Source organism: Callorhinus ursinus, unplaced genomic scaffold (assembly GCF_003265705.2).
Source record: "Callorhinus ursinus isolate GAN/ISIS: 27379988/994484 unplaced genomic scaffold, GSC_fseal_2.0 scaffold87, whole genome shotgun sequence".
Classification (NCBI taxonomy): Eukaryota; Metazoa; Chordata; class Mammalia; order Carnivora; family Otariidae; genus Callorhinus; species Callorhinus ursinus.
Genome location: NW_027397149.1, coordinates 2,226,818 through 2,244,393, shown reverse-complemented (window position 1 = coordinate 2,244,393; position 17,576 = coordinate 2,226,818). Strand labels below are relative to the sequence as shown.

General features: G+C 46.7%; 1 protein-coding gene across 5 annotated transcripts in view; it reads left to right on the top strand.

The window, feature by feature from the left end:
* Positions 1-17,576, top strand: part of KATNIP (katanin interacting protein) — a 191,256-nt gene that overhangs the window by 7,431 nt on the left and 166,249 nt on the right. For 4 of the 5 annotated variants that reach the window (XM_073888100.1, XM_025853741.2, XM_073888099.1 and 1 more), the window contains exon 2: positions 11,721-11,776. The exons of the other annotated variant lie outside the window; for it this stretch is intronic. In XM_073888100.1, coding sequence (XP_073744201.1) covers positions 11,721-11,776 — 56 coding nt within the window. The remainder of the gene's footprint in view (positions 1-11,720; positions 11,777-17,576) is intronic. 5 annotated transcript variants of the gene reach the window in all.

Sequence of the window (17,576 nt, the reverse complement as noted above, 5' to 3'; positions counted from 1 at the left end):
TGCCAGCTGTCACCTGCAAGTCACCTCCACACCGTGGATTATGGTGTCTGATACCACCTGCAGAATTAACTCCTCCCACATGCTGGGATCCCATGGCCCCCTCGTGTACCCTGCTGTATCACAGGTACTGGGCTCCATGCCTTTCCTCTTCCTTGAGGATAGAGACCCACTCTCGTTCTTTTGTATACCCAGCACTTGGCCCAAGGACTGGCACAGGGAGATGTACATGAGTGTTTGCTGGGCTGACATTGTAACCAGGAAAAAGATAAACTGATTTGTCCCTTAGTGAATTGCTGGCTGATCTCCATAAAGCAGGCAGGGAAAAAAGCCCTTGCAGCCAAGCCTACAGGACAAGCTTCCAGAGATCTCAGCTGGTTCCTCTTTCGCTAATGATTAAAGTGTGGTCCCCCCGGACATTGTCCTTTGGAGTAGTTCAGGTGAGTCCTAATAACATGCCTTCACCTAGCTACCTTTACAATACCCCCAGCCACTGTTGTGATCCTGTTCTCCCTCTACTTTTCAGTTAGTGTTCCTGTCCTCCCATTTTCTTTCCCAGCAAGGTCACCATCACTCCCACCTCCTGCCTCATTTTTGACTCTGATGCTACCTTGACCACCCTTAGCTGATGGATTCTCTGGGGACAGCCCTTGACTTAACATGTCATTGGAGGATAGGAGGATTACTGGTGAATGCAGCACCAGGCAGGAAGTTGGACCACCACAGATGCCTTGTCATCAATCCATGCAGGGACAACCACGCTCTTATAAACTCTGAGTGACTTTGCAACGCAGTGTGTGTGCACACCTGCGTGTGTGTGTGTATGCACGTGCACATGCATGTGCACGTGTGATCTCTCTCAAGACTCCCAAAATATTTAGGGGTGCTTGGGTGCCTCAGTTGGTTAGGTGTCCGACTCCTGGTTTGGGCTCACGTCATGATCTTAGGGTCCTGAGATCAAGTCCCGCGTTGACTTGGCACTCAACACAGAGTCTGCTTGTCCCTCTCCCTCCCCTTCTGCTCCTCCCCCAACTCACTCAAGCACTCTCTCTCAAATAAATAAATAAATAAATAAATAAATAAAATCTTCAAAGAAAAGAATCCCAGGGGCAACCTGAGTGGCTCAGTCCGTTAAGCATCTGCCTTCAGCTTGGGTCATGATCCCAGGGTCCTGGGATTGAGTCCCACATTGGCCTCTGTGCTCAGCAGGGAGCCTGCTTCTCCCTCTCCCTCTGTATACAGCTCTGCCTACTTGTGCTCTCTCTGTCAAATAAATAAATAAAATCTTAAAAAAAAAAAAAGGATCCCAAACTATTTAGATACCTTTTTATGAACCTACCTAAAATCAAAGAGAGTTAGTTCTGGAAGAGACTTAATAAATCTAGTCCAGGGAACTTGATAGATTTGTGAACTCTAAGGATCCTATGCAAGAATACAAGTTTAGAAGCCTGCAGGGGGCGCCTGGGTGGCTCAGTCTGTTGGGCGTTTGCCTTTGGCTTGGGTCATGATCCATGGGTCCTGGGATTGGGCTCCACATTGGGCTCTTTGCTCAGTGGGGAGTCTGCTTCTCCCTCTCCCTGTCACTCCCACTGCTTGTGCGCTCTCTTTCTCTGTCAAATAAATAGGTAAAATCTTAAAAAAAAAAAAGAAAGAAAGAAAAGAAAGGAGGCTGCTGGGACCAGGCAGGTAATATAAGTGTCCAGGGTCTATTTCATTATGCTGCTTTATGTCAGATTCTTTCAACACCTATATACACTTTGCATACCTGGGAATATTCCTCCGTTTCTTTTATTATTATTTTATTTTTTTAATCAGAGAGAGAGAGAGAGTGAGCACAAACAGGGGGAGTGGCAGGCAGAGGGAGAAGCAGGCTCCCCGCTGAGCAAGGAGCCTGATGCCAGACTTGATCCCAGGACCTTAGGATCATGACCTGAGCCGAAGGCAGCCGCTTAACCCACTGAGCCACCCAGGTGTCCCTATTCCTCAATTTCATAAATAACTCAGTCGTCTACTAATTCCTTGAAGTATGTGGCTTCCTCCATCCCTCCATCGTCTGTAAAATAGAGATAATAGTTGTCCCACCCCCTGGAGTTATTGTGAAAATTAAAAGCGTTCATGGATGCAAAGCCCTTAGATCAGGACCTGGCATACAATAAGTATGTACGTGTTCGCTGCAGTTAGGATGATGACAATAATGATTCTCACTTTCACTGGAGATGTGGACACAAAGACCTTCACTTTAATCTTTACTGTAGGGGAAAACCTATCAGACCTGCTGATAAATGGCAGCTTGGACTTGACCTCAGTGGCAGGGAGACAACCAGCCAGTGGGGGCTGGGAACCAGAGGACACCATGCCATCTGTCGGGCCACTGTCCTCAGCTTCAGATGACTGTTGCCAGGCAGGAATGTAAGCCCTGTGTTGCCAGATCTTCCAGTTTTTCAAAATAATCCGGAACTCGGTATTTTAAAATGTGCTATCTCCCAAGCTGTAAATGTTGGCTGAAAAAAAATTTTTTTTCTTTTTTTTTTTAAACATTATGGAGACCCAGCAAATATCTGTGGGCTGGATTCAGCCAGTGAGTAACTTCCGATCTGGTCTGACCGCTGTCATTTATCAGATGTTGGGGCCGCGGCCTGGGGAGTTAACGTGCCTACAGAGGTGGGAGAACAGGCCCAGATCCATTTCTATCCAGTGCCCCTCCCCCCTCCAACCTCCTAATGAGCCCTTGCAGTGGGAAGTCCTGTCTCTTGCCTGATTTGAGATGGAGATTTTATTTTAAGCCTGCAAACAGCAACCCTGAAAAACCAGGGCAGAGGATTAGACTCGCTCTCCTGCCCTCCTGCTCTCCCTGTTTTTGAGTTGGTGCTCACAAGGTGAGCCTTCCTCATCTGGGGAGGAAAGGAAGAAGCAGAGCTTGTGGAAACATACCCAGGGGGCTCCAGTTCTGAGGCCGCATGACCTCGGGGGGGGGGGGGGGGGATTAGTTCCTTCATCTCTCAGTGCCTGGACTCTGAAATTATAAAATGGAGATTAATAGTAGGACTTCCTCATAGGGCTGCTCTGAGAATAAATGAATCCATCTATTTAAAGCCTTTACAATGGTGCCCAGCACTCAATAGGCTCTCAGTAAAAATTAGCTGTCAGAGGAAGGAATGTATCTTTTTCTTTAGGATTCCAGGGGAGCTCATGCATCATTTCCTATGTTTTCCAGGACTACTTGGCAGCTCATTGTGGGGGGAAGGGAGGAGTGGAATGCAAATACTCAAAAGACACTTTAATTTGGATACATACACACAAGTTCACATAGATTCACAAACACAGTGTCCCCACTTGTAGTCAATGGGGGGCTGGGTTGGCCTGTGTAGTTGGAATGAGTTTGGGAACTTGTATGATGGATACAGAGGTCGACCAAAGTACATTTTAGCCTGGGAAGCATGCTGTCACATAAGCCACTGATTAGATTAGAGAAGTGTGGCATTTTCTTATCTTTACTGTTTCAAATGAAAAAAAATCAATATTTTCCAATTATCTCCAGTGGTGTATTAAACTCACTTTGTCATATTTCATTTCACCATCTGAGAAAGAGCAGGGGGATAAGGTCAGGAAAATACATTGTGAGAGAAGATGAAGTCTTCATAGCATTTCATACTCATGCCTCCTGTCCTCCCAGCATTGTCCATTCAAAAATTTGGTCATTCATTCATTCATTCATTCACACATTCTGGATATGTCTACTGATTTCCATTCCATTCCAGGCACTGTTCCAGGTATGGGAAATTCATGATAAAAAAAACAAACAAACAGTGGCCATATTGGGAGGGGATGGGGGGAGACAGACCACAACCACACTAACAAAAAGATCAGACAGGGGCTGTGCAGAGGGTAAAAAGTAGGGAGGATGGTGGGCTAGTCCTCTCTGAGGAAGGAGGTCCCTTCAGGCTGAGATCTGATTGATAAGAAGGAGCCAACAAGAGAGGACCATGAGAGCAAAGGACCCGGAGAAGGAAGGAATCGTGAATCCAAGGAGCTGAGGAAAGACTGGCGGGCTGCAGGGGTGGGTGGTGTGGGTGTGAGCATGCGCCAGCAGAGAGGGAACCGTGCAGAGGGAAACGCACTGGAGGGTCAAGCCGGCAAGGGATACAGTCTCATTTTTAGTTGGCTGCCATGGGAAAAGCCCAGCAATAACGGAGGCAGGAGTCCAACTAGGTGGCTCTGTAATGATCATGGGCCTCACAGAGGGATGATGGGGAGGAAGGGACAGATTGAGGATATGTTTGGGAACCAGAGTCCAACAGAACTCACTGAGATCCATGAACATATAGTCAGCCATTTGTGGGAGAATGAACTACTTACTGCTAAGCACCTACTATGTGCAGGGCACCATTCTAAGCATTTCACATGTACCATCTTAACGCCGACAATAGACCGAAATGGAATCGCACTCTCAGGGCTTCCACACAGGTATTGAGAAGCTGAGCCGGACAGGCCGACCCACTGCACAGCATTGTCCCCAGGCTCTCATGTAATTATGAAGGCCGACAAAGAATGCATGGCTGAGCATTTTTAGAAGTGCACAAGCAAATGCGTGTAACAGTGTTCAGGTCATAAACAACCATTTCCGGCTGGCAGCTGCTGTTTGGGTTTGGAAAGGAAAAGAGGAGCTTAGCATGACTTGTTTATCTCAGGTAATTTGGCAGTCAACTGGGCCCCGGGAATTTGAGTTACACAGAAAATGCAAAGGAAGACTGACAGGGATATTGTTTCGGGCTTTCAGAAGACAGAGTGTGACTTAAAGTCCCCAGAACCAGCCTGGAGGCGTACATGGGGAATTGGAAGGAATCTGAAAGTGTGTCACAGAGCCCCTGTTTACCTGTCTTCCACACAGTCACGCTTTTTGTCTAACAGATTTGTTATTATGATGAGATTTCATTAAAGAGCTCTCCCTGTTCCCCTGCAAAAATGGTCCATGGCATCTAGGTAAATAATGGGAGATTCTCCAGCCTTCTGCCTCGTTACCTATTAGGTTAGAATCTAGAAGCTTGCTTTGTTGGATCTGTATAGAGCTTTAAAAAAATTTTTTTTAGTTACTTGCCAATATTTAAAACTTAGAAGCTTTCTCCTAATACTGGACTTCTCTGGAAAAATCCAATCTGATGAGACTGGGCCCACATTCCTGCACGGAAACTAGCAGCTGGAGCTGAATAGTGATTCCCCGGGGCCACTTGGGTTGCTCAGTTGGTTAAGCGTCCGTCTTGGTTTTGGCTGGGGTCATGTTCTCGGGGTCATGAGATCAAGACCCGCTTCTGGCTCCGTGCTGGGTGTGGAGCCTGCTTAAGATTCTCTCTCTCTCTCTCTCTCTCTCCCTCTCCCTCCCTCCCCCTCTGCCCCCCACCTCTGGCGCACTCTCTCTTTCTCTCAAAAAACAAAACGATAACAACAAAACCAAATAGCAATTCCCCTTGGGCTGGGCAGGTGCTCCCCAGGCTGCTCTGTCCCCACCCTGCCACCTTACTCTGCCACAGGTGTCTTTGCAAAGGCTGTAGGTGGGTGTCCAGGAAGCTGGGATGGGGCTAAAGGCCTGTGGGGGTGGGGTAGTACTGACAGTGGGGTTGGGGTGCTCCCATTCCTGGACTTGACACGAGGGGCTGCTGGCAGGCAGCAGAGAATAATGAACACTGGGTTAGCAGCCAGACTGACTGTGAACCCAGTTCTTCCCCCTCCTCGCTCTGACCTTGGGCAGGTTACTTCTCTGAGCCACATGGCTTTGTTGTTGTGCATGACAGGGGGGCCCCGAGAGCTGTCACCTGGGGAGGAAGCTGTCGGGGTAGGCGCTCAGTAAGCACGAGGAAACCACAATTTCCAGACAGCCCGTCTGGACAGGTCCCAGTTTTCCTTTCCTTGCTCTTCCTTCCTTTTTCAGTTTTCCTTTCTCTTCTTGTCTGGCCATTTCATAAAAACTTTGCCCTTAAATAAAGGAGCAGGTCACCAGTAGCGAATTGGCTTAGCCAAGAAACCATTGTTCCAAATACCAGAAACCCTATTTTGTCATCACTTCCTTCTTCTCTCTCACGCATTACAGATCGATCTCTTAAAAGAAGACAGTTTGTGCTCCTAAAATACCGTGCTGTCTTTCCGGCAAGCTTTTGGGTGCTAAAGTTCCCAGAGGCTACTCCATCTCCCTCCAGCAGACTACCCCTTCTTGAGTTCCCTCATGGGAAGAGTCTACAGCATTTCCCCTTGTATTTTTTTAAAAATTTGAATCTGCCTTTTGGCCATTTAATATTTTAAGTTTCTTTTCATTTTTTCAAAAGGAGATAGGTCCAGATACATCATTCAAAAATAAAAACATATAAAAAGGAACAGTGATTCGTTGTCTTTGTACACGTAGCTCTGGGTGGTTCTTTATACAAATAGAACCAATGTGAGTATTTATTCTTATTTTCCTTTTTCTTGGAGAAAAGATTGCATAGTCCATACCCTTTCTGCCTGTTGATTTTTTTCAAGTAACATGACTATCTTATATATAAGGAGCTCGCTCATTCTTTTTTCCAGCTTCACAGTATTCTGTACCATTGTGTGGATTTGCTGTATTTACTCAACCAGTCCCTGCTGATAGACTTATGGGTCATTTGCAACATTTGCTATTGCAGGTTGTGATACAGTGAATATGCCTTTGTACATCCGTGTCCTCTTCGTGGAGGTAATTCTTTGTGGTGGATCCCTGGAAGTATTATTGCTAGCCCAAAAGGAAAATGCACTTGTGCTTTTGAGGATGTTGTTAAAATACCTTCCAAAGGGACTATGTTGTTCTCCACTCCCCTCCCCCCGCCGCCCCTGTGCTCAAAAGTGTCAGCTTCCTAGCTCTTGCCAACAGTATGTTGTCAAACCTCGGATTTTTGCCAGTCTGATTAGTGAGATTAAGTGGTATTTGTCATTTAAATTAAATTCCATAGATATATAAAATGAGAGCAACATAAGTCCTTCTATTTGGACAACAGAAGAAATAAGCTCATTTTGTAACCTCACAGCAGTACCATCACCCCAGTGGAGAGAAACAAGTTCTTTGTTCATAGCTCCTTTGTGGTGGGGAGGTCCCTGCATGGGCCCTCTCTGCCTGCAGGATTTCCACTGGGTTTATTCTCCAAAGCCCAGCCCTTCCTGCCAAGGCTGAGCATTTCACCTGAGTAGACGGGAGTAAGTGTCTAATGCCAAGCCTGCCTTACATTTTTGGCATCTTACAGCATTTACCTGGCTGGCTGGCAACGCCGTCTTCTTTGGTTGTTGGGAAATCATTTCATCTAACCCCCTTCCTAATTGCTCTAGGCACCCAAAGTACATTACGAAGCTGCATCACAGAAAAAATTGCTTACATCAGACTCCCTCCCCGGTCTATTCTTGTGTTCTGTACTTGTCTTTAACGCCCCGACTGAAGAGCAGTGTGGTCCGATGGTTAGGAGTGCAGGCTCCCAAGCCAGACTGCTCAGATCCAGATCAAGGCTCCTCAGCTCACTAGCTGGGTAATTTGGGACAAGCTTCCTAACCTCTTTGGGTCTCAGTGACCGCATCTGACAAGCGGGATAATATTTCTTGGGTAGCTGAGAGGAGTAAATGGGTTGATTCCTGGACTTAACCTGGAGCTCAGTGCCTGGCACAGAGTAAACGTGACTTAAGGTGAGCTCACATGGTAATAACAATGATTAATATGATTGTGATGGTGATGATGTTAGTGACAGTAGTCATTAGGAGCACCCTGTCACTTACAAGCTACATTTTTGTGACCTCGAAAAAGCAGCTCATTCACCCCCTCAAAGTTTGTTTCTCATTTCTTCCTTGGTTGGTACCAACGGGATAGTACTGTCCATCTAGAGCAAGAGTCAGCAGACTGGGAGCGAAACCCAGCCTGCCGCCTGTGTTTGTGAAAAAGTTTTATTGGAACACAGTGGCACCCATTTGTTTACATACAGTCTAGCGCTGCTCTCGCTCCACAATGGCTGAGTCGAGTAGTTGTGCCAGAGACTTTACGATTTTATGAACTTACGGCCTGTAAGGTAAAAAATATTTACTCTCAGGGGCGCCTGGGTGGCTCAGTCCGTTAAGCATCTGCCTTCGGCTCAGGTCATGATCTCAGGGTCCTGGGATCCAGCCCCGCATTGGGCTCTCTGCTCAGTGGCGAGTCTGCTCCTCCGTCTCCCTCTGTGATCTCTCTTGCTTTCACTCTCTTTCCAATAAATAAATAAAATCTTTAAAAAATAAAAAATAAAAAATATTTACTCCTTGGCCCTTTCCAGGACAAGTTTATTGACTCCTACCCCACAGCAGTGGTTGTAAGGATGCAGGAGATCAAGCCTGTGCATTGATCCTGGCACATAGTAGGTGTCCAGTTCAGTGGAGCTGTGTCCCCCAAGCTTTAACATTCATGAACTAGGTGCCCGGTTCTCACCGTCCCCCCTGCCACTCTCCTTCTCCCCTATAGGAAAAAACAGGGAGTAATTACCATGTGAATAATTCAGTTAGAAATACTGCAAAATGATATTATGCCTATGTATTTTTATCATGTACCATACATTTCCATATGCACCAAATATTTCACACGTTCAATAATCTACAGCAATGGATAGAAAAGGCTGTGTCCTGTGGACTGTACTTCACAGGAGGCTTATGGCTCTTTTAAGGGTAATTCTGATGCTGATTTTCCCTTGCCTGGTGGTTTCAGAAGCTGACATCCAAGGAAGACATACCTCCCTTCTGAATGGTAGCTCTGAATATTATGATCTGCATCTAGAGCAAAGTAAAACCAAAGTGTCAGAATCTTCTAACCATCAAAAATGAATCCAGAGTGTGGATAAAATCTCTGATGTCCTAAGTGGGAGAATATTATATGCATGTATGTCTTTTTCGTTTTTGTTTTTTTTCTTTATTCCCAGGCACACGTCTGTTTTATAATGTGAGTTACACATGTATCATTTACATTTGGCCTTATTTATCGTCTCATGGCTGAAACTAACAGGTCACCTTGCAAAATGCAGGGGAACACCCCCTCAATTTTGCAAGCAGCGTCTATTGATATTAGTGTCACCGTCTTCCACCTCCCTCCCGGAGTGTCGTGAGAATACGAGATATAAGTAAGAAGATACTTAGAGATGCTGAGTGCAGTAGACAGGTCCAGTGTAATCTCGTTCTTTCTGTCCTTGGCAAGAAGGAGCAGCCTCCACGTGCAGCTGCCCAGAGGAGAGAGGGGCTCAGTGGTGTGAGGATGGGGCGTTAGTTACAAGTGTACATAATTAGAGCGAATTATCTTCATTGGAAAATAAGCAAATTATTTTCCAATTTAATGAATAAGCAGCTTCTAATGAACTCCAGTAGAGAGATTTGCTTTCAAATTTCAGTAGTTAAGTTCTGTGTTCTTTGTATTAATGTGTTGCTTTTATGGCCCACCTTAATGTTTTTCTTACTGTTCTCTATTGGTGGAACAGAGTTTTAGAGATGAAAAGCAACCCCAGAGGTGATTCAGCCTCTCATTTAAAATTTAAAACAAAGGGAAGAAAATAGGGCCCAGAAGGATCCTGTGGGATCCTGTGACTTATCCAAGATCCCATAACTGGTCTGCTGTCCACTGGACCAGGTCCCTAAGCGTGTGTCTGCCCAGCACTAGAAGGGCTGCAGCCAAACTCTGGGGACTGCCTTGCTTGCCCCTGGACTAGCTCTGCTTCCTTTTTGCTCCCTGGCTTTGTTCTGGGCCCGTTTCCCTGCTGGCATCTTAACTTGCCTTGACACTTGCTTCTGCTGGTAGAACACTCTGGTCTGACCCCTGGTCTCCAACCCTCCCTGTCCCCTTCCAGCTCTAGACTAATCTCCTGGCTCTCGGCTCTGCCCTGCGTGGCCTACGACCTGGCATGTCATCCTCTCCATAGTGAGTCCCTTGACCGACAGCTAGTGCAGGGGTGGTCAAAGGTTTCTGGGAGCTGTCCACGCTGGTTCCTCCCTCCAGAGCATCAGCGGTCAGGAGGTTGAGATAAAATGGGCCCAACAACCCAGACCCCCTGATCCTTAATTCTGGGCCTTTTTCTTAGTTTTTTAAATGAATAAACCTTATTTTTAGAGCAATTTTAGGTCCATAGCAAAGTTGGGTAGGAAGTACAGAGCGTATTCATATAACCCCCATCCGCACACACACACAGCCTCCCCCCACTGTTGGCATCCAGCACCTCAGTGGCACGTTAAGTGGGTGTCTTAAGTGGGTGGAACACAAGGGCAGGCATGTAGTCAGTTTCAGATCACTTCGTTCTGCCTTGGCATTCTCTGGTAGTCTGTCCCCCAAGGCAGGTGGCTTCTGACCGCATCAAAGTTCATACATGGAGATAGCCCTGCACTGGCCCTCTGTCTTCTTTGTCTATCCAAACCAATTTCAAATTCCTGGAGCTGGGATTCTGATTGACTGCAGTAGGGTCAGGCATCCATCCGCAGTGCACCATACTGAGGTTGGGGTCCTATATAGTCTTGGAGCTCCCCTCTGAGGACAGGGAGGAGAGAGAGAGAGAAAGGAGGAGGCAGTTTAGTGTGTCCTTATGAGCTGAGCAAATAACCCAGAAGACATCTACCATACCATGATATTGTATAATCCAGGATCTCCTATAAATTCTCCAGCCGCCTCTTTTCCAAATCCTTTATTAATATTGGCCCCAAATTCTGGCCATTGCCAGAGGTTCATCTTTGGACCTTTGCTCTTCCCCTTATTCTCACTTTCTTGGAAAGAGTGACTTGCGCTTCATCACCGGCTCTGAGATCCCCCACCCCCCACACTTGTGTAGACCTACTCGAAGTGGCCACATCCAGAGACAAACATCTTTCCTCTGAGACTCAGTCCCTACTTCTTGCCTCTCAATAACTCATCGCTGTCTTTTTGCTCCTGCTTTGGAGTATTCTTGGCTAATGGGACATGTGGTACTGATTTTCTCATACATAGCCACCTGAGAGTAAAGCTGGATAATTTGGAAGACACATGGACAATGCACAGAGGTTCCCATTTTATAGTTTAAAACAAAGGCAATCCATTAATTTTCCATCAAGGAATCCTTTTGTAATGGACACTTCCATAAAAGTTGTGAAAACTGCATTTGGAACAGTATATTGAAACCTTGGGGTTTAAAGGCATGATGTTGAGCTGTTGAACTTATGCATACTTTCAAATGTTAGTCTTCCGGTTTTCTAAGAAAATCAACATTCTCGCTGAAATTGCCTGTTATATGGGAAATGTGGGTGATTACTGCTAATTCACATCTGTACCATCACCTCGGTGGTGAGTTTGGGGGTTTCGTGAGGCACATTGGTATGCACTCATCAAAGGTTATGTGTATGCGCACAGTGGAAGGCATTTTTGTGGAAGGCATTTTATATAATTCCAAACAATTTAATAAAAATGTAATTCGACTGGGAAATCTACCGACGGCCCTTGCAGAGTGTGGATAATGTTCCAGATTAAGGAGCTGAGGCTTTGTTCATTACAGTCAAATAACGTGAGTGTGTGAATTACCATTTCCTTGCTGTTGGTCTATTTCAAGAGTATGCCATTTTCCCACTATAATAATAGGCTACATTTTCTTAAAATCATTTGATTATGATTGGTCCCGTCTATTCAGTTTGCAAATAAAAAGCTTTTGCAGTGATAAACTAGCAGTTTTAAAATAGCCTTAATCTCTGGTTCTGCTTTTGAACTGCTACAGGTCAGACTCTGCGAAAGGCTGACAGAGGCCGGTCATGCTCACGGGAGAAAAAGGAGGTAAATGTGTCACTGGTGAGGGTGGGTGGGAGGCAACTCTGTTTGAAGGGAGCCTGCTGGTGAATAAGTATTCCTGGATCTCCTACTTGTTTCTGAGTCTCCAGCCTGAATCCTGGACCAAAGGATAGTTGGCACCTCAAGTTCTCAACCAAAGTGTCACTGGTAGTAACAATCTCTTACGAAGTATATCAGTTAACTTTGTGTAACAAATGAAACCCACATTTCAGGGATGTCACACAGCAATGGTGCATTTAGTTCATGATTCTGTCGGTCAGCAGTTTGGGCTCGGCATTTCTGTTGATTTCAGCTGGACTCACTTCTGCCTTTGCAGTGAGCACTGTGTCACCTTGGGGATGGCTGAGTACTAGTAGTGTGCTTTGGCTCTCTTTCACTGCTTTCTCATCCACCAGCAAACCAGCCAGCTTTGTTCTTCTGGGGGTTCAGGGGGTCAAGAGCATGAAGAGTGGAAGCTGCACCACCTCTTGAGCCCTGGGTTCAGAACCAGCATGGTGTCCCTTCTGCCAACTTGGTTTTCTTTAAAGCAAGTCACAAGGTCAGGCCAGATTGAAGGGGTGGGGAAATAGGCCTCACCTCTGCATGGGAAAGCTATAAATACTGTGGCCATTCTTGAGACCTGCCACACTGAGCCCACCTGCTCTGTGCCCGGCAGAAGGGATGAGAGAGACACAGCTCTGATCTCACGGTGTGTGCACTATAGATGGAAGGGATGTGCAGCGGGGTCATTATAATGCCATGTAAGAAGGACAAAGAGAGTGGAATTTCAGTACAGAAGAGGGCTTACCTGACTCTGCCAGTGATCTCTAGAAAGGCATGTGGAAAAGCTGATATGCACGCTGCCTCTTGAAGAATGAGCAGCAGTTTTTCGGGCCAAGTTAAAAAGCATGGTCAAAGTCAGACATGAGTAAGGAAGGTTGCAAGATTACTGAGCTGGAGGGTACAAAGTGGAAGCAAGGACCCAGAGGTTACCTCAGGGCCTTTGGATCAAGTCTCAAGTTCACGGGAGTTCGAATTTGAGTCTTATGTAGCCACAGATGGGTGTAGGGGTACAAGGGTGTGAAGGCATGAGGCTCATCATAAGTATCCACCAATCCTGAAATTCATCAGCGCTTACATGCTGCGTCCTCCGAGTTGGCCTCACTCTCAGCCAACTGAAGCAGGTTGGGGTTGGACCGCAAAGGCCGTGGGTGCTTTGCAGTGGCTGTCATCCTATCCCCTCTTGTCTCCTTTCTCAGCTGTAGCCGGAACAGCCGGCATGGGTTTCCTTCTTATTTAAGCAACCTTCCTGGGAGGAGGGCTGGGACTTTGGTGCTGCTGAAAACATCTAAATGTCAGCCCTGGTGGGCATTCTAGAAACTGAACCAGGGTGGATTCTGTCACTCCTTCCTGTAGGAACATTTTTCTAGAAGCAGGAGCAGGTGCACCTATCTCCCACAAAGTCCTTGCAGGGACTTGGAGGGTAGAAGAGCCGGAACAGGAGTGAGCACAGGCCCGCAGGCTCCCAGGCCCCCTCGGTGAAGTGACCTAGGGTGGGGACCAGCCCTCCCCCCGCACCCAAAGCCAGGAACGAACTGTTTCAACCTAACCGAGACTTTTGGTCACAGAGTAACATCATCACATTTATCCACCTTAAAAGATTTGCTGGGAATCGACAAAGCAGGGCAGCAGGTAACTAGTTGAGTTGCTCGTTTCCCCCTCTCTCTTTCTCCTTGGCAACAGGACTCCCTAATTGCTGCTTTCCTGGCTACTCCCATCATGCCAGTTGCCCGAGAGCATTTCAGATCACTCTTCTTCTGCAAAGTGAGATGTTTATCACAATATCTTAAGTTTTACCCTGAAAGATATTTAAAATGGTTTCAGGCCTTTTCTGAAAAAGAGGGTTCTGACTCTCTTAACAGGGCTTTTGTTTGGTTAGAGAAACAAGAGAAAGAAACGACTAGCAAGGTGCCAGGATGCTCATCTTGATCTATTAAAACATGCTTTTCCTGCCCACTTCCTCCTTCCGCGTCCCCCCCCCCCCCCCCCGTCACCTGTGAAATCTGCACTTCCTGACACTCTGTGCCTCACACAGGTAGAGATCAGACTCTGTCACCATGAAAGGCAAGGAGACAAGCTGGTTGGAACGGGCAGACAAGTGCGTCAGGTTGTTTTGATGGTGAGGTGACATGGGCCTGCTCACATCGGGGCAGGTGAAGGCGCTGTTTCCTTCCTGGGTCGGGACTGGGTCGTTCTCTGTGTGGTCATGGGCCAGCATGGCAAAGGGAGGAGGGAAGGCTGTTTGCAGTGAGCTCTCCAGGCCAAATTCAGCCCAAAGATGTGTTTTATTTGGCCCAGACGCTATTCCATTTTTCAAAAATTAGCTGTCCGCATTTATAATTTTCACATAAAAAACGCACACTTCTGGCTTCTTTGATAAAATGGAGAATGACAGCAGAGCCTTATTCCCATAAGGCAACACTGGGCAATGGCTGGTGTTTGGGGACCCTCCGCTCTGCCATCTTTGCCCTCCATACACATCTGCTCGGTAGCAGACAGGTGTCAGGAACCACATTGTGGCAGGCCCCTTGCCGAGGGCTTTGTGTCAGTGGTCACAAACAGTGCTACACATTAGAATCACCCCAGAGCTTTTTAAATACCACAGAGTTGAGGCCTTTTTCCAAACCAGTTATATCAGAATCTCTGGGGGGTGGGACCCAGGCTTCCAAATTTTATAACCCCCCCGCCCAGCCACAGGTGAGAGCCAGTGCCTGGTCCATATTAAGTAACCCCTGGCTCTCAGCTCAGGTCCTTCCCTGAGCCCTGCATGCCTGCGTGGCCCCGGGGCACCCCAGTTCTCAAGCCCTCCCACAGACACAGATGAACCCCTAACAGGTGCCGCAGGAGGGAGAGCAGGCTCCCTGCAAGAGGCAGCGTGAACCGAGGCTTTGGAAGGGCTACAGTCCTTTCTGAAACATGCGTCTGATGGTTAGCTTGAAGCCGGTAGATACTTTCCGCTTAGCTGGTAAAAATATTCTCGGCCTTGTCTCTAACAAGTATTCATGGTTTCTGCCTGTGGAGATTATATAGTGTTTATGGCCCTTGGTCATGAATTATTAATGATTTTGAAATTGTGTTCATTGTAGTTTACTCAAAAATCATTAGGAAGTAAATTTATCACACAGTGTTTAAAAAAGTGAAAAAGAAAACCACAACGGAGGAAAGAAACCTTTATTCATCAGCCCCCCAGCGTCCATCCTATCGCCCATGGCACTGTGGGGCCCCAAGAGACTGAATTAGTACCCACAGTGTACTCCTCCAGCCTCAGATCCCAGTCATATGACCTTTTGACTCTTTTGAGCCCTCTCACCGCCCTTTGAGATTTTTGTTTACTAGGCAATAATGTGTTAAAGTGACTCTGCATAGTGCCAGACCCGTAGTAAGCATTCCATAAATGTTGTTACATTATTTTAATCATTTCTTAGCATGTCTAATATTTAACAGAGAGGTATTCATGTCCTTGGACAGAGAAGGCACACAATTGTACTTCTTACTGAAGGGGTCTCCCTTGCTCCAGCTGGACTTTGGGCTGATTCCATCCTTCCAGTCTCCTGGCTGTGTGCCCCCAGGCAGGTGGGCCCCAGGCAGGCTAGATCCAGCACCCCTACTCTGAACCAGTCTGAGAGGCTCCTGTGATAATAGATGGCCTTCTTCTGCAGAATCTGGAGATTCTGAAAAATGCTCTTAACAGCACGCTCATCTGCTGAGCTCACTTTGTAAAGGACTGCAAAAGTCATTTAACTCAACCACCTAGAAAACATTAAGCTTTCCCTTTGCATGCACGTATAAGCACGTGTCCCCAAGTGCACGTGCACACGCGCGTGCACACGAGCACTTCCTGCTATTAAGCAAAGCCTTTCAGTGCAAAGACTGGAGACTCCTTCCATCTTTGCCATGCCCAAGAGGAACCAGATTTCAGGAGAACACAGCGAAGGAGGGAGTCCAGGATTCCAGCTGCCTCCAGGGATGGGGGAGGCCGGATGACCCTCTCTGTACCATCACGGACATGCCACCACTTCTTTGTGGTCTATGCACCTCGTCATTGTCTTGCTCTTCCCTCCCCTTCCTTCTCCTTCTCTGCCTTCTCCCAGTTCAGATGCAGAAAGAGAGTCTGATTGACCTGGTAGTCAATACCAAAGGGTATTTAGGGGACACAGTGCTCTTGATATCAGCGCCCCAGATGCCCTCCCAAGAAGCACCCACAGTAAGCAATGGCTTGTGTGTCCTTCGAGAAATCTTCCATAGACATGCAACTGTGCAGAGCTTATCGTCCTTCTCTGTCCCCGTGATAGCACAGCGACACATGATGCTTTTTTCTTGGATTTTTTTTTTTCACTTAATAACATGTCTTGGAGAGTGTTCCATAGCAGAACATGTGCACAGACCTCATCCATTCGTCTTTATGGCTGCATAGTGCTCCACTGTGAATGCACAGAAACACGGTCCTTTCTTTGAAACCTTTTGGGGCCAAATGTGTTTCACTGTTTTAGAATTTAGAAAGTAATCCCGTCCCACTATGGCCTGGGACAACACCCTATAATCAAACACATTAACATACCTGCAGGGAAATATGAATATTCATACTAAGTAGGATAGACAAAAGCTGTGAGTTTCATGTCAGTTCAGATCAGGTTTGGATACCAAATAAATGCATATAAGGGAGGCTGGACCCACGCATAGATATGTTACCGTTTGGGGTTGACAACTCTCTGGGCTAAGAGAATTTGCTACCATAAGCACACTTTAAAGAATACCCTAGAGCAGACATCTTTGTGCGCACGCACGGAGTAGCCAAAGGTTAAATTCCAAAGTGGGATGACTGGCACAAAGGGTATGAGTTTTTTAAAAATGGACATTTCCATTTTGTCTCCCAACAGCATGAGAGAAGCAGAGCTTTTGTTCCAGGCCACCTTGTAGCACGCTGACCACATTGAAGTGTGGCTGCCCACACCAGGACCATTCAGTGGCCATCCCTGTATGCTCTCTAGTCCACTAGAAAGGGAGCAGGAGCAGGGCAGCTGTCCTGAGAAGGATTTGGAGGCATGTCTAGCACCTTGATTTCTAAAAGCCATCTTTCCCCGGGCCCTTGGCTCAGAGCACCTTGCTTGGCTGGTTGCAGGAGCACCAGTGGGACTGGTGACTTGTAAGTTTCAGACTCTACTGGCACCCACTGAACAGACCCTTTGCCTTCCTCATTTCAGATCCCAGCTTTCTTGCCACTTCAGCCTTCTGGGGAGTGGGGCGCTGGCCCTTCCGTGTTTACAGATCTCAATCCCTTTGTTTAAAAATTAAAAAAAAATTGTTTTAAGTAAAAAAATAAAAATTTAAAAAATAACCAAAAAAAAAAAAAAAAGAAAGAAGAAGAAGAAGAAGAAGGGGTGGGGAGACAATGCAGGCTGATAGTCCTATATTACAAGAGCCTGTCTGATATGACAGCTGACATTCCAAATCTGCACTTTTCCCGGAATGAAAGCTTTTTAGTTCAAGTTTCTGGGCAGAGAAGGGCTAAATCCATTTTCCATCCAATTGCCAAGTGCATTCCCAGTTGCGAAGTTACAATTGTCAGTCTTTCGGCTCCTTGAGGTCTTGGTCTCTGCAGCTCCGAGAATTTGGAGAGGGGGGCCCCTCGTGACACTGACAACTTCTAATCACTCCAGGGCAAACAAGTCATGTGGCGGGGTTTGAAGCCTCTTAGCAAAGTAGTGGAGCCTGGGAACACTGGAAGCAAACAGCCTGGATTCCTAGC